We start from the raw sequence: 24,296 nt of genomic DNA, 5'->3' as shown, positions 1-24,296 counted from the left end.
GTAGTCTGAATATTTGTTTCTCTTTTATTTATCATGAATGGGTATCGTTTTACTTATTCAAATATGTCCTTAATGCCTTTAATTGACAGATCAATAATTAATTGATTTGTGAATCTAATTGAAACTTGACAAAGAGATTTTAGGTTGGACTAAGATTTCAATAAAGTGTATTCACATCACTTAGGTGATCTAGTTTGCGATTCAGGTAGACATACACCAATTGCCATACATAACCAAATTAGTATACTTGCTTAATGAACTTAATTTAATTGCTTCCTAAGACATATAGTGAACTAATTAAGTTAGGTATTTGTGCAAGCATCTCGAAGGAGACTTGTCCATAGCTTTGGATTCTAGGTTTGTAAAACCACCCAGGAAAGATAAATAATAGAAGCTAGTATCAGATGAAGTGTTGAATGAACCCATAACCCTAGGACTTTAATCTATTGCTTTTCTCAACATATTTAATTTTTTTTGGTTAATTTAGTGTTTATTTTAATTTCATTTTTTATGAGCTTTTCAATTTTTGGATTGCTTAAATAAGATTAATTTGTTATATAATTTTAGTACTTAGTGAAACTTTAGAAACAAATCCCTGTGGCAACGATAATCTGGACTTACTGTCTATATTATTTGCTCAATATTTGTACCTGCGTGTGCAAAATTGACACTAGTACTTTAGTCTTCCATTTAGTTTGGTGGGTCACCTAGTGATGTTCCTAATTCCCATATGGTTAATTTCTTGAAAATCTGTGACCTTTCAAATATAATGGAGTGACTGGTGATGCTATTAGACCTAGACTTTTTCCTTCTTCACTAAGGGATAAGGCAAATAGTTGGCTAAATTCATTGCCAAACTGGATCTATTACTACATGGGAGGACTTGGCTCAAAAATTCTTGGGAAAATTCTTTCCACCTGTAAAAATTGCAAAGTTAAGGAATGATATAATTTCATTCACACAATTTGATGATGAATCATTATATGAGGCTTAGGAATGATTTAAAGATTTACTTATAAGATGTTTACACCATGAGCTTCCTTAATGACTTCAAGTTCAAACATTTTATATTGGGTTGGTCAGTTCAATCAGATCTACAATTGGTGCAACTATTGGTCAGGCATTGATGGGTAAAAATCCTGATAAAGCTTATAATTTGTTAAAATAGATGACATCCAATAATTACCAATGGCCTTCCGAAAGATTTGGTTTTAGAAAAAATGCTAATATTTATGAGATTGATGCATTGAATGCTTTAACAACACAAGTAGCTACATTGACAAAAAAATTTGACACAGCAAGAGTTAATGTTATCTAAAACTCCTTAATAACTTGTGATTTGTATTGAGATAGCCATTCCAATTATCAACGTCCATCTAATTCTAAATCAATTCAATTTGTTGGGAACTTCAACAGGCAGCAAAATAACCCATATTCCAATACCTGTAATTCTAGTTAGAGGAACCAACCAAACTTCTCATGGAATAATAAGCCAAGACCTTCAAATCTAAGACTTCCTATCCCAAAAAAGAAGCCTACTATGGAGAAGATGTTCATGCAATTCATGACAAAGATTGATGCCTACATGACAAAGAAGACGCCATCATTCAAAGTCAAGTAGCATCAATTCATAAACTTGAGAATCAAATGGGACAACTCATTAGCTTCATCAAATAATACACCAAAAGTCTATCCCAGACGTTTTAGAAGCTAAAAATGCTTAAATTTTGGACTTAAAATCATGATTCTTCAAATCATAATTTATACCTGTTAGTTAATTCTTAAAAAAATTGCTCTTCAAACGTTTCAATCTTTCAAAACAACCATTTGACATTGAAGTGGTTGAATCTTTTCAACAAATTCCTCTATTTTCACTTCAATAAATAGGGTTTTTCAGCCATATTTTCAAAGCACAAAATCTACAAACCCATGGAGAGAGAATTAGTTCAACACACAAGAAGATTTATTCCCTACTTTACAAACCCTCAATCTTTTAGTTCAAAAACCCTTTCAAGTCAATTTTACCTACTCAAAAATTGATCCATGGCTCCAAAACAATCAAGAGAGGAGAATGGAAAGGCACCAGCTGATAATTCTTATTCTTAAAAGTTAGCTAAGTTCGTGAGTTTAAGTTAGAATTTTGTTATTATTAGTTATTTTTATAATTACTTTATTTTTATTAAGTTATTTTAATTTTATGTTGATTTATCTTTTTTTAGTTATTATTTATTAGTTTTTATATTTTTGTAGGATTCTAGAAGAATGAGGCTTAGTTGTGAGAAGAAAGGTGTTTAAAGGAGTTCAGGTCTTATTCGTACATATTGCGATATTTTGAGCATACCTTTCACTCTAGAACCCCAAATGATGCGATTCATAGGCCATTGGAAAGCTAAGGAATAGAGCTACAACTTTTAAAACACTTTACCTAGTTCTGCCTCGATGATGGAGAAAATCGCGTAGGAAGTTGACGTAATGCAACAGCCAACATGAAGAAGACCTGAAGAAAATGGAGTGTCGCGACGTCTAAGAGGAAATTTTGAAAAACTAAGTAGGAGAAAAAAAGTTATGTGGGCTAACTTAAGTCTATTTGGCTTTACACTTATTCTAAGCCCATATTAAGATTTTTTAGGCCAAAGTAGTTTAGTTTAGGGAAAATTAGGTTAAGCTTCAGTTATAAATAGTTAGCTTGAGTAGAAGTTAGCCACGCACATTGAGGAGAAATCCTGAAAGAGATTTAAGAAGCTAGAAGTTGAGGCTAAAGATTGAAGATCAAGGTTGTCAAAAATGTGTTTATTTTCTTCCTTAGCTTTTATTATTCTTGTTACTCTTGATGGCTAAACCTCATATGTTTTTATTTATTTTTGCAATTATGAGAATGTAAATTTATTTTTCTAAGATTGCAATTGACTCACAGGTAGTTTAAATTTTTAATCTCTTTCTTACTTATTTTCAATGGGATTGAATTGTTTATTCCAAATTAATTTTAATGCTTTTAATTGACTAGCTACCAATTAAATTGAACTAGAAACCTAAATAAACTTGGGAAAAAGAGTTTAATGTAGACTAAAATTGGAATAGCATATGATCATATTTATTTGCTTAGATGAATAAATTTATTTGTATATAGGATAAGAATATACCTATATGCCATATGTTGCCAATATTAGAGCTTGAACTTAATTATAGTTTAATTTCAATTCACATCGAAATATAGTGTTTTGGTTCAAGTAGATATTTTTATTAAAGACTTAGGGAAAGCATTATAAGTAATTGAATACTCTAGGTTAGCAATTCAACCCATTGAATTAAGTTAAGAGAGAAAGGTAAGATTTAAATGAAGTGTGAGGGATATTGTAATCTTAGGCTTTTCTAAACTGATTTTATTCCATTATGATTTTGCTTTGATTTTTAATTATCACTAACTAGTTTAGTTGTTGTTGATTATTTTTTAGTTAATTTAATTATCCAAATTTTGATTGTTTGATTAAAACTAAATTATTTTAATTTTAGTACTTAATGAATTTTTTAGAACAATTCTCTAAGAGATCGATACTTTGGTTACTAATATACTATTTATTCAATATGTATACTTGCTTAGGTAGAATTTAACTAAAACCAGCAATAGCCACCAAGACTTAAAAAACTCATAAAATTGATCCTTTCAATGTTAACTTCACAACTAAGGTAGAGAAGTGAAAGTATGATGATTTAAATTGATTTGAGAAAGGTAGTTTATGATAGAATGATTTATTTAAATTGGTTTGAAATTGAATTTAACTTTCCATACATTGAGAATATTATGGAGTTAGGATAATATGTTTACTTAAGTATGAAGAGACTAGTATATGAGAATTTGGTTAGAGTCTTTTACTCGAATGGACCCCTTGTTTATCAAGGAGATGATGATGAAGATGTTAGAGATCATGATAATTCATTCTACACTCATGTTTTTGGAAAAGAGTTCATCATCACACCTATATTGCTATAGAAGGTGTTGAAGTTGAAACCTGTTAGTAGAAATGCCATCACTTTCATTAGAGAAGAGAATGCAATATTTGAGGAAAATCTTGATGCTAAGTTCTTGGTTGGTCCTATCACCACACCAAAATTCTCAAACAGTGTTTCGAGACTTAACTTGAATAATAGGATTCTGCATCTTCTAGTGAGCTATATCATCAGACCATTTGGCTCAAAGCATTCCACAGTGACAGTAGAGGATATGTGGTTTATGTACCACATCAAGAGAATGACACTTATTGACCTGGCACACTTCATCTTCAAAGATATGGACTCATTGACCAAACGTGTAAGAAACAATCGAGTACATGGGATGGCAATCTCACAAATGCTAGGTCAGTGGAAGGTTGACATCTCAATTGACAAGCCAATAATGTCCAACGAGGTGAAGTTTTTAGACAAGGGCAACCTTGGAAGAATAGGGTTTAAGTATGATGCTACCAAGAATGGATGGGTGAAGGAAGAAAGAGCTCAAGAGGAAGCACAAGTTAATCAGTCAATGCTTAATGCTCTACCTCCATAGGCTGCAACTCCATGTACATGGGAGAAAGTGCATATCAGTTCTATGTGCTAGAATAGACAATATGGAAAGGTAGTTTGAAGAAAGGTTTAATGTTGTTGAGAAAAAGATTGAAGAAGTAATTGCTTAGTTTGTTCCTCAATATCAGAACATGTTTGATCATTGCTGCTACTCTATCAACAAAATGAATGCAGTAATTGACAAGCTTCAAGAAGGAATGCTGAAGCTTGTAGAAAATCAAAACTAGCTAGTTGAGAACTGCATCTTGAATGATAAACTAGCCAAACAGCTTTCTACATCAACCATCCACACTGATACCGAGAGCTCTAACTCAGACTTAGATTAACCAATCTCATTTTCAACCACCACAAGCATAGCATTTGCATACATTCTCATAATATCTTGTATTACTACTTATGTTGTTATGACTTTTGTATATATCTTACTTTTAATGATCATTGAAATTTCTCTTATAAGTCTTGTATTTTCTTCTCTTCTACTTGTGCTATTAATCTTCTTTTGTCTCTTTGAGCTTTAAAATTGTCTTTATACTCTGATTTTTATCTCTTTTTGATGCAACAAAAATGGGGAGAATATTTAGAGTAAATTTGCATAGCTTTCTACTTTCCTTGATTTTCATGGCTAAATTTGTACTAAAAATGCTTTAATTTTTCTCATATGATTTGAAAGGTCAGCACAAATTTAAAGGGAGTTCTTCATTAAGAAATTTAGCTCTTACTTTTATCATATAAAAAAAGGGGAGATTGTTAGCTTTAAAATTGACCTTGGTTTTGAAATAACAAAATTGAATGATCTAAATATGCTTTAAAACTAAATGAAAATATTTTGAACTTGAAGAACAATCCTAAAACAGTTTTGAAGTTGGTTGTGCAAAGAACAAGCTTTTAAACAACTTAAAATCTGAAGTTCCAACTATAAGGATTGACCTTCTGAAAGTGAAAGATCGATTCCAAGTAAAACAAAAAGTGTTTGGTATTAATATTAGCAAAAGACTAGAAAAATGACTCCTCAGCAATGGCTCCAAAAGGCAAAATTTTCTTTATAAAATAGAAAGAATCGATCCCTTAAAAAGAAAAGGTCGCATCTTGAAGATACACAACCATACTAGAAGAAAGAGAATCAACACCTAAAGATGCAAAGGTTGATTCCCAAGCAAACAAAAGCAATTGGAAAGCCACTCGAAGAATGAGAATCAATACCAAGTGAGGCAAGTGTTGATCCCAAAAAGACAAAAAACAAACAAAAGTATACTCTAAATGAGCAAATCGACCTCTCAAAGAAGCAAGCTTGATTCTAATCAAATGAAAAACTAAAGAAGACAAGTCTAAAGATTTGGATCAACCCCTTAAGCATCAAATGTCAATCCCTAAAGCTGTAAAGAGAAAAATCAAAACCTTGGAGAAAAACAAAGCAATAGGGCAAATGGATAAGGTTGGAGCATCCAAAAGAAAGTTTAAAAGTCAATTTTGGCACCTGATATGGAGTAGGATCGACACTTAAAGGAGTAAGTGTTGATCCTTAGGAAAACAAAAAGCTACTGACTTTGAAGTGGGACAAGGAGAATCGACACCTTAGGAAGCAAAAGTCGATTCACAAGAAAACAGAAAGTTTTTGGATGAAAACCAGAAAAAAAAAAATCAACCCTCCACACATCTACAAATCGATCCCCATAAGCTCCTGATTGAAGCAAGTGTCAACTCACAACTATAAAGGATTGATCCTAGGAGAATGAATGACACAATCTAGTTGGCCCTAACATTCAAAATTTTGATTCCAACTTACCTAAACGGCCAAAACCACAATGGCCTATAAATACCTTATGAAGACGTCATTTGTGAAGAAAAAAGAGCTGAAAAATCATTCCAAAGCCAAACAAAAAGTCAAGAAAATCAAAGGTCATTCCTTCTCTTTTTTCAATAAATCCTCGAAAAGAGTATTCTTTTGCAACCTTCAGTCTCTAAAAAATCTTCATTCCTTTGTATTGAACTTAGCTTATCGACCTTTTGAAGTCTTAAGCTCAGTATTCTAAAGTGAATCCATTATTGTTAAAGGTTATACCTCCATACACGGCAAACCCATGTTCATGAGAGTGGTGTCACATGACACCACTCAATTAAAAAAATTATTTATTATATTATTTTAAAAAAATTTATATATTTAATAATTCTATGAACCCACTAATTTTTCTGCAATTTTGCAGAAAGTGGAGTCAAAAGGTAGATTTTATTAAAAAATTTATATATTAATAATATTTAAATATTTTTAAAAAAATAATATTTAAATTCTACATGGAAAGATAAAAAAATATCGTTCTATAATTTAATATTTTATTAAAAAAAGTCAAAACCTAAACTACTCTTCCTCTTCAAAAATTCAAGTCTTCCTCTTAAAACCTATAGTGATCTTGCTCTTCTCAGTCCTTGCTTGTGTTTTTCACTCTCTCAAAACAACTCAACTAGGCTTCAATTGTAAGTAATTTTCAATCTAAATTAAGTTTTTAAATATTTCATGTCTAAATATTTTTTGATTAACTTGATAGTTTGGATTCATAATTATAAAGTGTAAGTTACGCAATCGAATGACTGACGAGTCGATGAATGATGGCTTGGTGACATATATTGAAAAAGACGTACTTGATAGTGTTTCTACTGATACTATCATACAACGTTTTCAAAATATAAAAAATCATCGTAGACAATTATAATTTTTTTAGATATTTTTACTTTAAAGTATTAAATGAATGTATTGAATTTACATTTTCTTTAATTTAATGTTTAAAACTTCTACTTTATAAATTTTAACATATTTATTTTTTTAATTATTATTTTAATTATGACACCACTCAAAAAAATTTTGCGTCCACCTTTGCCTCCATAGAAAAGGTAGTTCTTGTTGGTTATACCTCCATTGGAAAAGGTAGTGCGGTTAAACCTTAACCCTTAAAAGGTTTGCTATCAAAGGTTATGCCTTAACCTAATTTAAACAGCATTGACTAGTGGATTCAAACTCCTTGGGAATCAAGGGAAAGGATGTAGGCTTTGAGGGTCAAACCTCTATAAAATTTTGCTATGTTGCTTCTTTACTTTTCATCATATTTTTAAGCATTTCATGAATCTCATACTTTGTTATTGTTAGTAATGCCTTTTTGAAAAATTTTTTAACCACCAATTTAGCCCCCTTTTAGTTGCTTTTAATTTAAATTTTTTTAAGAACCAATTTAGCCCCTTCTTGAAGCATTGGTTCCACAATGACAAAACACTACATTACCTTCATAATTGAATTGGTTTTCAAAATTCAATGAATTTTACATTCTTCTTTTCGATAATTAATCAATTTGGGATTTGGCTAAACGAATTTCGAATTTGGCTTTGATAATTTGGAGGTTTAGGGGAATCGTGTTTGTGGGTAACATTTAGGGGAATTAAAGAAGTGGATTTGGGAGAATTGTAGAAGGCAATTTGGGAGAATTGAAGTAGGGGAGTTAGTTTAAGGGTGGGAGATAGGTGGGTTAGCTGTCCACGTGGCATAGAACAACCATCAGGGCAATTGTTTTTACCCAATTGTTTTTTATATTTCACATGTCAGTGCTACATTAGCACTATTTTACATGTAAAGGCCATGTCGATGTCTCTAATGGCCTATTTAGATTGATTTACTCAAAAAGACCAAATTGCACCCAATGTTAAAGACAAGTGATTAAATTAAAAAAAATGGGTTAAAAGGACTAAATTGGTCAAAATACCCACCAAGTCCTTGTACCCATGAATATTGTTCAATTTAGTCCCTGTACTCAAAATCGAAGTAATTTATCCCTTGATTTTAAGAATTGCTTCAATTTTGTCCTTCCCTCTAACGGCATCCAATTTTGTCATTAAAAGGATGATGTCAGTGTTAACATGGTGCATTTTGATGATGTGGCATCCACATAATGACGTGGCATCGACGTGATGACATGGTAGTGCCACTTGGCACTAATATGATGACATGGCAATGTTGATATGGCACTGACATGCGGACATGTCAATGCACGTGGCAGATAAAAAATTTTTGTGTCATGTCATAGGGACTAAATTTAACAAAAATATATAGTACAAGGACTAAATTGAACAAAATTGAGATGTTAAGGGACTAAATTGAAAAAAATATTTGAAAAATACAAATATTTAAGTAGATGATTAAGAAGCCAAATATTTAAGTGTAAAAGATTTATGGTGTTAAAAAAACATATAAATATTTTCTTACTTGATTTTTTGATTCTAAAATATGTATATTAATTTATCTTTTTTACAAAAATTAAGATTGAATTCTCCTTTTATAAAAAAATGTCGAAAAAAATTTTATACCTCAAGTCAAATTTAGAAGAATAACTTGCACTATGTTGAAACAAAATAGAATAAAAAGACTAAATAAAATTTTTTTTCTTTTATTTATAATAGTACAAAAATTTGAAATTTATTTGATTTAGTTTTTAACTTGAGCTGAAGTTAAATTACCAAAATAGGTTGATTTAGTTTTTCTTTTAAAATAATGAAGAAGGGAGATATGAAGTTAGTGATGATTATAAAAATAATTTTTCATTATGACTTGCTTAATTTGGGTATGACTAACCTCTTATTACAACTATAGAATCTGAGCTACTCCACCCCTTCAATTTTTTATTTATTTTTTATATTTTTATTTTGTTTAATATTTTAGGTTATGTTTTTTAGGTTGAAATTTCCTAGATTAAAGACTGCATTTATGGTTGATAGAGTTAAATATAATTGTAAATATTTGTATAATTGTATTTTGTATTTACAAATCTTTTGTAGATCCAAATTAATAATTTAAATTTAAATTTAGTAGAATTTGATTGTGGTATTTGAACTTAAATAAAATCGTTTTATAAGAAATTTTAAGTAAATTTAAATAAAAGAAAAATTGAGTAAGGGTTGAAGAATTCCAAAAGAATAGGCATTTGTAAATTGTGAAAATTGTAACTAAATCAACCTATTTTTTTAATTTGAGTTTAACCCAAGACAAAGATTAAGTCAAATAAATTTTAAATTTTTATACTATTATAAATAAAAGAAAAAGGAATTTATTTAGTCCTTTTATATTATGTTATTCCAACATAATGTAAGTTATTCATCTAAATTTGACTTTAGGTATGAAATTTTTTTCGAAATTGTTTTACAGAAGGAGAATTTAAACTTAATTTTTGCAAAAAGATAAATTAATGTATATATTCTAAAATCAAATAATCAAGTAAGAAAATATTTACATATATTTTTTAACACCATAAATCTTTTACACTTAAATATTTGCCATATTAATAAATATATCTATCATCTATTTAAAGATTTGTATTTTTTACATTTTTTTTCAATTTAGTCTCTCAACATCTCAATTTTGTTCAATTTAATCCCTGTATTATATATTTTCATTCAATTTAGTCCCTATGATGTGGCACAAAAAAATTTTTGGAAAATTTTTGACCTGCCACGTGCACTAACATGTCAGCATGTCATTACCACATCATCATATTAGAGCCACGTGGCATGCCACATCATCATGTGGGTACCATGTTATTAAAATGTACCACATCAACATTGATGTCAGCACTGACGTCATCCTTTTAACGACAAAATTAGATGTTGTTAGAGGGATAGACTAAATTAAAGCAATTCTCAAAACCAATGGACTAAATTGCTTTAATTTTGAGTATAGGAACTTGGTGGGTATTTGGACTAGACTAAACTACACAAAATGCTATAGTATAGGGACTTCCTATGTACTTTAACCATTCTTGTAACTTGTTGAAAAACTCTTCGAATGAAATGTGAGTTTTTCTTTCTCTAATGCATATATTGCATCAGATTCTTGTCTTTAAAAGTCTTCATATTCCTATAACTTTTCAAGAAGCTCCTCAAATGAAATGTGAAATTTTCTTACTCTAACAGCAGCTGTAATTTCTTTGTACTTATTACCAATTCAAGTGTTTTGGTAGTTGAGGTGTGATGAATGCTAGAGGGCAAGGCTTTGATCCATTTATTTATAATTGAAAATACCTAGTGATAGATTTGTTACTTGTAGGTTGGCTTAACTTTTCTCTTAGATTCATCATGTGGGACCTTGATTTGTTTGCAAAAAGATGATTCATTTTTTGCCATGCTTCAAAGGATGTGTTGTAAGAGGCAAACAATGACACGATGGATTCAGTGGTAGAGGCAATAATGGCATGAAGCAAAAATTGATCTTTTTGAGTATAGTCTTGATAGTCTACATTGGAAGCTAGTTCAAGTGGATTGGCAGCTGAGGTTTGATGAATGTTGGAGGGCAAGGCTCTAATCCATCTATTTATCATATAGTTTGTATCATATAAATAAGGAGTTGAATTATGAATGCCAAGAGGGAAAACTTCAACATGTGAGTGTGATAGGAATTAAGCTGCAGCATGGGTTGTTACTAATGGAGTTGTTGATTTGTTAGTGAAGAACTAGAGAACTAAAGGCACCAAGGCCGATAACAAGGGAGGTTAAGAAAGTTTGAGAGGAAGAGGTTGAAGTCATAGAGATTGAAGGTAATTAGAAGAGGAAGGGATCATCATTGAACTCTTTAGAGTTGAGGTACTTTGATGACATAAGGAATTGAAGATCACAGACTTGATTAAAGAGGAAATCATGCATTTTATTATCATTGATGTGAGTGTTTATAATACAAATGTGTCCCTCTTGGGTAAGAGACAAAATATGTACATTTGAGTAAAGATTAAACTTATACATAGATTACATTAATTCAAAGTAAAGGTAGCATTATCAATCTATCTATCTTTGTGTGTTTGTTGCTCATCTTTATCGCTTGGTTTGCTTTGAATTTTAGATCACTTTGAATTCCAGTAACAATTATAAGTCCTATTTCCTGAAAAACATTCCAGAGGTTAGAGTTTAAAACTCTATCTTAAAAGTTTTAGGCTCTAATCCTAAGATGGGGTAGATGGGTTTCATGAGATAAAAGAAGGTTAACTCCTAGTATGTAACACAATATCACACACACACACACACACACACATATATATATATATATATATATATATAAATGGACGATTCCATGTTCATGAAAGTGGTGTCACATGACACCACTCAATTAAAAAAAAATTATTATATTATTTTTAAAAATTTTATATATTTAATAATACTATGAACCCACTAATTTTTTTTCAATTTTGGAGGAAGTGGGGTCAAAAGGTAGATTTTATTAAAAATTTTATATATTAATAATATTTAAATATTCTTTAAAAAATAATATTTATATATTAATAATATTTAAATATTCTTTTAAAAATAATATTTAAATATTATAAAAAAGTAGATTTATCAAAAATTAATTTATATATTAACATTTAAATTCTACATGGAAAGATAAACAAATTTTCTTCTATAATTTAATATTTTATTAAAAAGAGTCAAAACCTAAACTACTCTCCCTCCTAAAAAATTCAAGTCTTGCTCTTAAGGCCTATAGTGACTTTCCTCTTCTCGGTCCTTGCCTGTGTTTTTCACACTTTCAAAACAACCCAACTAGGCTTCAAGTGTAAGTAATTTTCAATTTAAATTAAGTTTTTAAATATTTCATGTCTGAATGTTTTTTGATTAATTTGATAGTTTGGATTCATAATTATAAAGTACAAGCTATACAATCGAATGACTGACGAGTTGATGAATGATGGCTTGGTGACATATACTGAAAAAGACGTACTTGATAATAATTCTACTGATACCATCATACAAAGTTTTCAAAATACGAAAAGTCATCCTTGACAATTATAATTTTTTTAGATATTTTTACTTTGAAGTATTAAATAAAAGTATTGAATTTACATTTTTTTTAATTTAATGTTAAAATTACTACTTTATGAATTTTAACATATTTATTTTTTAATTATTATTTTAATTATGACACTACTCAAAAAAATTTCTATGTCCGCCCTTGTATATATATAAGTTTTATTATTATTGAATGAGAAAACATATTTCATGGATTTTTGTTACTTTTTATTAATTCTTTTAATCTTAAAATTTTTGTGACTTTTTTTTTTGTATTTTACTTACATATATATGAAGATTAGTTATAAAAAATAAAATAAAATATGGATTTGGTTTGGTGCCAAAAGTTATTGTCTAGATTGATAAGTTTTAGAAATCTGCCACCGATATTCAGTAGCTGGACATTATTAACCTTACATAATTGAACTCAGAATCTTTTCATACCATATAAAATGGATTGTTCCTTTTCAAGCAAAAACAATAAACGTATATATTCTTCATTCAAACTGTAACCACCGGATCAGCACTTCATATTTTGTTTCCTTTTAAGTTCCTTTCCCTTACAACCACGTTCCCCAAGCATATTAAACTGTAAGGGTTATATTTATAACCCGAGGTGAAATTAGTCAACAATGAATATGAACAGGTGTGAACCTCTATTCAATAGAGCCACAGCTTTAGTCCAAACCTGACAACTGATTTGTGCCACCAGATTCATACAGCTATTGTTATGTTCCTTTCTTTTTCAGGCCACCTATTGCTAGTTATAAATCAAAGCAGCCAAGCCTCAATACAGTGTTGAGTAAGAGAAGAAAATGGAGGGCCGTAGAATGCAGATATTAGCTTTATTCTCTTTTATGCTTATTACGCTTCCAGCAATACATGGTTGGGGTACTGATGGCCATTCCATAGTTTGTAGAATTGCTCAGGTTTTAACCCATCTGTCTTACAACCCTTTATGTGATAGTGATACCGTTGTGTGTTTTTTTTTTTCTTATTGGACACTAAGAAATCATTTGTTTACTGATAGTCTCGCTTGAGTGAAGCAGCAGCAGATGCTGTGAAGCAACTTTTGCCAAAATTTGCAGAAGATGACCTTGGAAGTGTGTGTTCATGGGCAGATCAAGTTAAGTTCCGTTACCGCTGGTCATCTGCTCTTCATTTCCTTAACACCCCTGATACTTGCACTTACCAGTACCAAAGTAAGTTTCTACGCCCGCTTCCTTTTTCTTTTCATGCTATGGAGTTGTCTATAAAGAAAATTTTATCTCCCATCAACCGTTAGCTAAAAGCCATGAAAACCTGCCGGAAACGCATATAACAGATTCTCTAATTTGTCAAAAAGTAGAAATGCGGTTACTTAAATTTATTCATGAAAACGAGCCCCATAAGGTCAGCCAAGTTGGAGATTACTTGATAATTTTGAATTCTTGGACTCACCAAATACTTGTGTTAAGAATCTGCACACGGTTTCCTCTATTTTGTCTTCTTCTTTTAAAATGAAAAAAAAAAAGAAAGTTAAGGGGATTCTCATTACACAGGCGACACAAGATACTGAATCTAATAGAGCAATGGTCTAATAATTATAAAGTTGGTAAAAACATATATGATATTCCGTTTTTGATTAGTTTTTGTAATCAGACTTTAATCCCCAATGTTAGCTTTAGATTGTTTTTGTTAAAAGATGCTTAGGATCTTTATTTTTCCATTGCAGGGCACTACTATAAAATTACCTTTAGAAATGTGGAATCAAAAAGTTTAGAGAAATTATCTATGTATAGAACACAGTAGCATATTCGTAAAGATAAAGAGATATGATTATAGGCCCAGTGATAAAGATATTGAATGATTGTACTAAATTGCTACTTTTATCTTCAGGGGACTGCAAAGATGAAGAAGGAGAAAAGGGAAGGTGTGTTGCTGGGGCTATTAACAACTACACCTCCCAGCTTCTTAGCTACAACTCTTCTGCAAGTAAAGCTGAATGTATATTCTCCACAGTATCTGTTTTTCTATCCTGTCCTCTTGTTTTTGTTCTTGAATTTCTTCATACTTTTCCCAGTAACTTGCCCGTTTTGCTGACAAAATTCCTTTTTTATGCGATTAAATCAACAACTATAAGATAACCTTACGGAGGCACTTCTCTTCCTTTCTCATTTTATGGGAGACATCCATCAGGTATGGTCCCAATCCAGTTAAAGGGTCCAATTTGAAAACTTGTTAACACCAACGTGAAATTGCAATGTAAACAATATCGATGACCATCGCAGCCTTTACATGTTGGTTTCGCATCAGACAAGGGAGGCAACACAATTGATGTCCACTGGTATACAAGAAAAGAAGTTCTTCACCATGTAAGCCTAATTTTAACTTGTTCATTTGCTTTTTGGTAGTGTAATCTGTTGCGCATTAATGTCAAAGAATACAGGTATGGGATAGCAATATAATTGAGACAGCGGAGGAAAGGTTCTATGATTCAAATGTAGACGCCATGATTGATGCGATTCAACAAAATATTACGGTATCTTTCTAAGGCAGCTTTTCACCAACTCATTCTATTATTAATTCATCAATTCTAATTTATGTTGGATTTCGGTTTTTCTTTTCCTTGATGACTGAAAAACAGACTGAATGGGTAGATCAAGTGAAAAGATGGGAGACCTGCAGTCTCAATAAGACAGCATGCCCTGACATGTATGTTCTGTTAACAATGGTTCAGTAGGATATTAGAAATATGAACAGTTGAAGTCCCATTTCTTTCCACACTTTTAAGACTTATCACCAGACTCATTTGCAAGGCAATAGAATTTGATTTGTGTTTTGATACTAATGCTCCATTGCTCCGTTAGATTAGTAATTGATGGCTGAAAACTTGAAGAAATACAAACGCATTGAAATTTACTTCTTATGTATGTTATTGGTAGATATGCATCTGAAGGTATCAAAGCGGCCTGTGATTGGGCATATAAAGGTGCCACAGAAGGGTCAGTACTTGAAGGTAAACTTGAAATTTTCTTTTGAGATCAGCCACATTGGATGTTTATCCATTTCGAATTAGAGGAGAGATAATATATAAACTGCTCGCAGATGACTATTTTCTCTCCCGATTACCAATTGTTAACTGGAGGTTAGCTCAGGGGGGAGTGCGATTGGCAGCCACTCTCAACCGTATCTTTGGGTGAAAAAGTACCTCATCCTATTTTCATTTAGAGGAATTCATCAGATATGCTTGAAGCTTTAAATATGGAGGAATTACTCTGATGTATTACAGATATGGCTTATTCCGGGCATTGCTTGCAAATGTAGAAATCTATGTTCTATGTATCTTTTTCTCTCTTTTTTTGGAGAAACGGTTTTTATTAATCCCAGAAATCACTCCTGCCATTTCAATTCTTGAGCCTAATTTTGCTAGAGACTTTTCATGACAATGACAAAAGACTTGGCTGGAAAGTTTCTGTACGATTACATCCAAAACGTGCAGCCACCCAAAAGGATATTGGCAGCCGTTCACAACAAAACTAAGTCACTTAACTTCGATAATAATAGCCTATATCAAGAACCAATGTGGCCATACCGAAAAGAGAAAGAAGCTATTATTTCCGTTGCTAATCAGCATCTCAACAACTGTACATCACCCTTGCTTAACACAGCCTACCTTGTCACTTTATCCTAGTGGTCTTAAGCTCTGAAACTTATATCCAATCTTAAAGGCATGGACTTCCTCCCTTATCGACATTTAGTTATGACTGGCTTCAAAAGGAAATGTGTTCCAATTATGCTTACTGCTTTGAGCCTTGTTACCTTTCATCTATTCCTTTCACTGCTGTCACCTCTGTTTCTCAATTCCAAGTTGAGCTAAAAAACAAAAAGAATTAGCTCTCTACCCTCTGCCCCAAAGGAACCCAGAGTTCAACAAAAAGGAAACTCAGATTATGCATCAACTTGTATCCCTCCCCTGCAAAAAACGAGACCTGCTTACATCAAAATTAATGTCGGTCTCTTAGCCTACAATCCCTTACATCAAACTTACAACTGATTACCATGGTAATTCAATCCTAGTCTGCACCAACTTTAGAAAACAAACTTAACAAATTGGAGGTGATTTCACCCAGCCATTTGTCCCCAGAAAACACACGTCATACAAAACAAGCCACAAACACGAAACCTTCCCCTCTCATTCGCACAGACTCAAGTCTACATCAGAACACATTACACAGTATCGACGTGAGTTTCAACAATGACCCTCGCCCAGAGAGATGATTTTGCTCTGAGATAACCCCCTCTACATTGTCAATCACCAACCCAGTAGCCTCTGACCTTCCCTCAATTGCTTTACTGCGATCACAACAACATGTTCATTGAAGTCCTTCCAGAGCCCATGCTATGATGTCACACCAGCAACCACCTCTCAACATCGTCCTTTCGTTCTTCAAACATTCCAAAGCCCCCTTTTAGCTTGAAAACTTGTCCCAAAAACCTTCCCAAAGCTCTGGGTCCAAACCAGCAAGTTCACAAAACATCAAACCGGGAACTTTATGTTAGGAATAAAGCTTGCATCAAATCACCACGTGGACGTGTTTATGTAGAAATTTCTCTAGTAAAAGAGAAATATAAACTACAATGAAAGTGAATCTCAAAAAAGGGAAAATACAGGGGAGCAAAAATAATGAGGAAAACCAGAAATTAGGGAGAGAAGTAAACACCCATTTTTCATATTTCATATATAAAGATAGTAAAAAACAAAACCGACCACACAATTCGGTATTGGAGAATGAAATGCTGAGGAATAACAGCTAAGCACAGGATTCCAGACTTGGAATTCTGTGCCTTGCAATGGACACTACAACGGTTATGAAAAATAGCAAAAATACCAGACAAACAAAAAAAAAAGAAAACGTGGCTTTTTAGCCTTACAAAGACCAAGTAAAATGACACAGCAAAATGGCGTTTAGCCAAATTAAAAGAAACAGTACCTAGAGAATAAAACAACAAGCCTATATACATTTCATTAACTCATTAAACCAATAGCTAAAACGCCACCGTATCTTTCCTCTTCCTTCCTTTAACAAGTTGTTGACTTGGCGCCCAATCTCATCTTCTTCTTCTTTACCAGATGGAATTATAGAAATTTTAACACACCTTCTTAATTCTGGATGAGTAAACACCTAGTTTGTCTCTTAAGTATTCAAATTGTTTTGTATTCAACCCTTTAGTAAAGATGTCTGCTAGTTGCTTCTTAGTAGGACAATATTCCAGCTCAATTTCACCTTCTTTTACTGCTTCCCTTAAGGCATGAAACTTCACTCTGATATGTTTAGTACGACCATGTTGCACTAGATTCTTGGCTATGGCAATAGCAGATTGATTATCTACTTGTAGTAACATTCCCCTGTTCTGTGAGAAACCCAATTCAGCCAAAATCTTTCTTAACCATAGTGCCTCATTTGTAGCTAAGGTAGTGGCTATATATTTTGCTTCTGCAGATGATTGAGCTACTACCTCCTACTTTTTTGAACTCCAAGAAAAAACTCCACTTCCAAATGAAAAGCAGTAGCCACTTGTACTTTTAGAATCATCTAATAAGCTTGCCCAATCACTATAAAAAAATCCCTGAAGTTCCCCATTTTCAGCTTTCATGAATTTAATACCATAATCAACAGTGCCTTTGACAAGCCTCAGAATTCTTTTAATTGCAGTGAAATGTAAAGTAGTTGGAGCTTGCATATACTTGGATAGAAGATTGGTAGCATACATCAGATCAGGTCTAGTTGCAGCAAGGTACAATAAAGATCCAATAATGTTCCTGTATAGTTTCTCATTTGCTCCAGTTGAGCCATCTTCCTTACCAAATTTGTTGCCCGTAGCTAATGGAGTTCTAACAACCTTATAGTGTTCGATATGAAACTTTTTCAACAAGTCTCGAGCATACTTTGATTGATGAATGATTATCGATATTGAAGATTGAATGAATTCCATCCCAAAAAAAATAGGACATCAAACCTAAATCAATCATTGCAAAGTCTTTTTGCATTTGTGTTTTAAACTCAGCTAGACAATATGTCTCAAGACCAGTGACTAGGAAATCATCAACATACAATGCCACTATCAAATGTATAGTAACATTTCCCTTCTTTATGTAGAGAGTTTCTTCAGTAGAACTCTTATGAAGCCTTGGTTCAGTAAGTGAGCATTCATTTTCTCATACCAAGCCTTGGAGCTTGTTTGAGACCATAAAGGGCTTTGACCAATTTACAAACCTTAGCTTTAGAACTCTTATCAAGGAAGCCATCAAGTTGTTCTATATATATATATATATATATATATATATATTCCTTCAAGTAACCATTCAGAAAAGCTAATTTGATATCAAAGCGATAGATTAACCAACCTTCTCTTGCAGACAAAGATGCCAGCAGTCTAATTGTCTCATGTCTGGCCACAAGGGCATATGTCTCCACGTAGTCTACCCCATAGACCTAAGCAAATCCCTTAACTACTAATCTGGTTTTGTACTTATTGACTGATCCATCCAGATTCAATTTAGTTCTGAAAATCCATTTGACACCTATGACATTGTGATCTTTTAATTTATCCACTAGCACCCAAGTCTTGTTCTTCCATATCATCTTCATTTCAACTTCCATTGCCTGTTTCCAATGCTCATCAAAAGCAACTTCAGCATATGAGCTAGGTTTTGAGATTGCTAAATGACATCTAGCATAAACATTTGATAGACTTTTTGTTCCTCTCATTGGTATTTCATCCACATCATCTGAATTCAGCTCAAAATCCTTCTCTAGCAACTGATTTGCTTTAGAAATATAGTTATCTGACCTTTCAACCAACTTAGATTCCCAATTCCACAACTTGTCTTCATCAAACACCACATCTCTGCTAATGAATAACTTCATGTTTTTAATATTCAACTGTGCTGTATCCTTTTGAAACTTCACTGTATCCAAGATGGATAGCTAACAGTGCCTTACTATCCAACTTGGTCCTTTTTGCATCACGAATCTTTGCAAAGCATACATAACCAAAAACCTTCAGATGTTTTACTGATGGCTTAAAGTCATACTGGGCTTCGAAAGGAGTTTTACCTATCAGCACTCTAGTGGTTAACAAATTTAGTAGGTAATTAGTAGTGTTAACTACTTCAGCCTGTAAAGACTTAGGTAGTTCCTTCTTAAATAGCAAGCACCTAGCTATCTCCATCAAGGTTCGATTCTTCCTTTCTACCACCCCATTTTATTGTGAGCTATAAGAAACTGTTAATTGATGTGTAATACCAAACTTACTCAGGTAGTCTTCAAACTCCTTAGTTATATACTCCGTTCCATTGTCACTTTTAAGCTTCTTCACAGTCAAATTTACTTGGTTCTCAACTAATACTTTACACTTAGTAAAACCACTTAAAGCATCAGATTTCATCTTTAAGAAATATATCCAGCAAAATCTTGAACAATCATTAATAAAAAGTATATAGTACTCACTACCATTTAGTGATGAAGTTTTTATAAGACTTCTAAGGTCAATATGTATCAACTATAGTCTTTCTGTTGCCCTCTAGGTACTGGTTTTTGGAAAGGGCATTCTTCTCTGCTTCCCATATTGACACATATTACAGATCTTCTTGACATTTACCATTAAAGGTAACCTTTCTACTAGGTTGTCATAAGCCATCTATTTGAGTGAATCGTAGTTCACATGACCAAATCTCTTATGCCACATCTTAGGATCAAAGAAAGTGCAGTTGTAAACAATATGTTTTATATCCATCCAATTCAATGGAAAACATTTGTTCCTCATTCCCACAGTGAAAAGTTTTGCACCAGCTGAGTCCTTTACTGTGCAAGCTTTGTCTTTAAAGGTTAACTCAAAGCCCTCATCCACTAGTTGACCTACACTAAGTAAGTTTTGACTTACATCAGGAGCAAAATAAACATTTTTCACTGATTTAGTCCTACTAGGTGTCTACACCCTCACTGTACCAGTTCCGAAGATCAAATAACATATCACCATTTCCAATCTCCATTTGAGTTATGAAACTCTCATTTAAACTAATGAAATTTTCTTTGCAACTAGTAATGTGGTTCGAACAGCCACTATCCAGCAAACAAGTGTCTTTCCTCTCCTCAATATCAACCTTCTTGATCATAAACTAGATCTCAAACTGCCTAGATAGATTCAAAGCCTAAATTTTCTAGTTCTATCACTGCCATGGAATTCCTCTCTTCAATGATTCCATACTTCTTTTGGGTTATCTAGATGCATTATTCTAGAGAATATCTCATCAGAATTGTAGATTGTAAGCAAGAAAGAGCCTTATAGCTTCTTGCCTTGTCTTCTTCAAACTGTCTATTTTGAGCCAAGGTGGGATTAGCATGTCATTGCGCTGGTTTTGTCCCAATCTCCACCACTTCCCAAATATTGAAAGCCTTGAGATAGGACTACATCTTCACTAACCAAAATACATAATTTTCCCCAGTAAAGACTAGAGGAGCTGAGGTGCTAAACCCAGCTATAGTATTATCATAAAACAAAGTAAAGAACAGGAAATCGTAAGCAACAGTGAGAACCAACAGCAAATCAGAAAGTAGACCCTTAAGATCACTTCACAACTCTGATACCATATAGAAATTTCTCTAGTAAAAGAGAAATATAAACTACAACGAAAGTGAATCTCAGAAAAAGGAAAAGATAGGGGAGCAAAATGATGAGGAAAACCAAAAATTAGGGAGAAAAGCAAACACCCATTTTTCATATTTCATATCTAAAGATAGTAACAAACAAGATCGACCACACAATTTGGTATTGGAGAATGAAATGCTGAGGAATAACAACTAAGTACAGGATTCCAGACTTGGAATTCTGTGCCTTGCAACAAACACTACAACGACTATGAAAAATAGCAAAAATACTAGACAAATAAAAAAAAGAAAACGTGGCTTTTTAGCCTTACAAGGACCAAGTAAAACAACCTAGCAAAATGGCATTTAGCCAAAGTAAAAGAAATAATACTTAAAGAATAAAACGACAAGCCTATATGCGTTTCATTAATTCATTAAACCAATAACTGAAACGTCACCGTATCTTTCTTCTTCCTTCCTTCAACAAGTTGTTGATTTGGTGCCCAATCTCATCTTCTTTTTCTTTACCAGATGGAATTACAAAACTTTTATCAGTTTATGTCCTTCTTGTTTCATTGTATTGGTTATTATAAGGGTAATGTACCTATTTATGATTTGTTGCAATGCATGTAACTAGCATTAACACTTGTCTTAATGTATAACATGTGTTAATCATGCATTACTTGTATAAATACAACTTGCTTATGAAGTAATGAATGTAGAACTTCGATTATATCAATTTGCTCCTTATGCTCTATTCCTAGTTACTCTTTTCAAGAATACTTTGCTATGTATTACTTCTTGAAATTGAGTTTATGACTTGGTATCATAGCCCTACACTGATCCTTGACCACCATTAAACCTGAAAATCCAACCTTAGACATCTTTTTTAACCTTTTTTTTACACCCTCAAGTTTCCCCAATTTTTAATGGCACTAATTATCCAATATAGGCCATCAAAATGAAAGCCTTCTTGAAAGGTTATAATCTCTAGAATGTGGTTGAAACTAAGATTGAACTTGCACCTTTGAGAGACAATGCTTCACAAGCACAAATTAAGTAGCATGAAGAAAACATAGCCAAACGGTATATAACTCTATCCTTTCTTCACTTTATTGTGTCAGAGTCAGTTTTTCGTGAAATCATGGGAAATGATATGGCAAATCAAGTGTGGGACAAGCTTGAAAATGAGTTTTTAGGGTCTGCTAGGATAAAACAAATTTGACTGCAACACCTAAAAATAGAGTTTGAGTTACTGAGAATGGAAACCAGTTAGTAATGGAATGCATTGACATGGTAATGAAGTTGGTTAACCAAATTCGATTTACGGGAGAAAATTTGAGAGATGCTAAGGTGGTAGAGAAGGTGTTAATTAGCTTACCAGAAGGATTTGATGCCATAGTCTCATCCTTAGAACAATCCAAAGATGTTTCACAACTCATATTTACTGAGCTGGTGAGTGTTTTATAGGCTGATAAGCAAAGGAAAGCTACAACAAGAATGAGAAAACTGACCTTGTAATGACTACACGAGTAAAAAAAAAGGGACATTCAAATACTTTAAACAAAAAGAATTTGATTAAAGCAAAACACAAGGAAAAAGGAAGCTCAAGTATTGGAAACACTCAAGGTAAAAGAGGTAAATTTCCAATATGCTCCCACCACAAGAAAAGGAACCATGCTGAATCATATTGCTAGTACGAACTTAGGGCGAAGTGTAATGCTTGCACACAGTTAGGTTATGCAGAAAAGTGTGCAAATATGAATCCGATGCAAAAGAAAATGTCTCTAATGCTACTGAAAATGTTGAGTTTCTAGAGGAATAGCTATTCATGGCAACTAGATACAATTCAATAGATGATACACAGTAGCTTCTTCACAATGGTAACTTTAATCATGTGACACCCAATCATTCATTGTTTACTAAATGGGACACTCATTATAGATCCCAAGTAAGAATTAGGAATGGTGTTTACTTGAATGCCATGGGAAGAGGCACAATTGGAATCCATACATCATTAGGCCAAAGGTATGTTCATGGAGTACTTTTAGTACCTGATATAGCACAAAATCTACTTAATGTAGGTTAGATGATGGAAAATAATTATGTACTTATACTTAAAGATGATGCAGCACCATATATGATCTATTTAGTGAGTTATTAATGAATGTGCCAATGAAAAATAGATGTTTTCATGTCAACTTAACTAAAGTATGTTTACAAGCAAGTAGTAGTAACCTTGAAGTGTCATCACTATGGCACAAGAAATTTAGGCATTGCAGTTTTAATTATCTGAATCAGTTGTACACAAAGAGTATAGTTGAGAAACTACCTAAACCAAGTCAATCAACATTAGTGTGTCATGTTTGCAAATATGGTAAGTAGACAAGCAAACCATATCCTGTTGCAAGCTCATCTAGATCCAAGAGTAAGCTCAATTTGGTTCACACTGATGTGGTAAGGCCTATGAGCTAGGAATCTTTAAGTGGCAGTAAATACTTCATAATGTTTATTGATGACTTCAATAAAATGACTTGGATTTATTTTCTTAAATTCAAGTATGAAGTTTTTGACACATTTGTCAGATTTAAGGTAAAAGTTGAAACTGAGTTTGGTTTAAAGCTAAAAAGTGTGAGATCAAACATTGGTAGGGAATTTACTTCATCAAAATTCAAGAATTATTTTAAGGATGAAGGGATTCATCATTAGCTTGCAGTTCCTTAGTCACCTCAACAAAATAGAGTAAGTGAAAGGAAAAACAAGTCAATACTTGACATAAGAAGATGCCTTCTATTTGAAAAGGAGCTTTTAAAAAAGTTTTGGGTAGAAGCTTTCAATATTGCTGTATACTTGTTGAATAGGGTACCAACAAGAGCTCTAACAGGGAAAACTCCATATGAATCTTGTCATGGTAACAAGTTCGTTGTTGATCATCTCAGAGTGTCTAGATGTCTGTATTATCATCAAATCCCTGAACATTGTAAGGACAAACTACAACACAGAATAGAAGTGAAAGTGTTCATTAGCTATAGTAATCAGTCAAAAAGATGTAGGGTTTACCTGGTCTAATAAGGTAGTGGTCAAAAGAAATGTTGTATTTGATGTGGACTCTAAATGGGACTAATATGCAAATAAACCAAAAAGGTTAGCATCATTATTCAGTATTGAGACTCATCAACAAATTGATATTGAATCACATATTGCAGACCAAAATGCAGATGATGATGAAGACTATTTAGTTAGAGGCACTTGAGTCTTGAAGATATTTATCACAGATGTTTAGTTGCTACAACTGAACTTGAC

The 24,296-nt window shown here is 32.6% G+C and overlaps 1 protein-coding gene and 2 non-coding genes across 3 annotated transcripts; 2 read left to right on the top strand and 1 right to left on the bottom strand.

Annotated features, from left to right (window-relative positions):
- Positions 1 to 931: 931 nt before the first annotated feature.
- Positions 932 to 1,038, bottom strand: LOC148764199 (small nucleolar RNA R71). Its single transcript, XR_016024925.1, has one exon. It is a non-coding gene; the product is annotated as a small nucleolar RNA R71 (small nucleolar RNA).
- An 8,065-nt stretch (positions 1,039 to 9,103) lies between these two features.
- Positions 9,104 to 9,196, top strand: LOC148764198 (small nucleolar RNA snoR8a). The gene has a single exon (XR_016024962.1). It is a non-coding gene; the product is annotated as a small nucleolar RNA snoR8a (small nucleolar RNA).
- Positions 9,197 to 13,103: 3,907 nt separating this feature from the next.
- On the top strand, positions 13,104 to 15,753 carry ENDO2 (endonuclease 2). Its single transcript, XM_007044234.3, has 9 exons — positions 13,104 to 13,292; positions 13,394 to 13,565; positions 14,242 to 14,349; positions 14,486 to 14,541; positions 14,634 to 14,717; positions 14,792 to 14,884; positions 14,990 to 15,057; positions 15,288 to 15,361; positions 15,451 to 15,753. The coding sequence occupies exons 1-9, from the start codon at positions 13,179 to 13,181 to the stop codon at positions 15,543 to 15,545; spliced, it is 864 nt and encodes a 287-aa protein (XP_007044296.3). The 5' UTR covers positions 13,104 to 13,178; the 3' UTR covers positions 15,546 to 15,753.
- Positions 15,754 to 24,296: the final 8,543 nt, after the last annotated feature.

The sequence above is a fragment of the Theobroma cacao genome, chromosome 2, assembly GCF_053813885.1.
Source record: "Theobroma cacao isolate CCN51 chromosome 2, ASM5381388v1, whole genome shotgun sequence".
NCBI lineage: Eukaryota > Viridiplantae > Streptophyta > Magnoliopsida > Malvales > Malvaceae > Theobroma > Theobroma cacao.
Note: the sequence above shows the minus strand (reverse complement) of the source record. Positions and strands in the feature narration are given on the sequence as shown.

Excerpts from the sequence above, each read along its gene's own strand:
- ENDO2 (XM_007044234.3), top strand. The coding sequence starts at position 13,179 with ATGGAGGGCCGTAGAATGCAGATATTAGCTTTATTCTCTTTTATGCTT. Across the intron at positions 14,350-14,485 it reads TTCTGCAAGTAAAGCTGAAT|ATAACCTTACGGAGGCACTT; the intron begins GTATATTCTCCA and ends AACAACTATAAG. Across the intron at positions 14,718-14,791 it reads GAAAAGAAGTTCTTCACCAT|GTATGGGATAGCAATATAAT; the intron begins GTAAGCCTAATT and ends CAAAGAATACAG.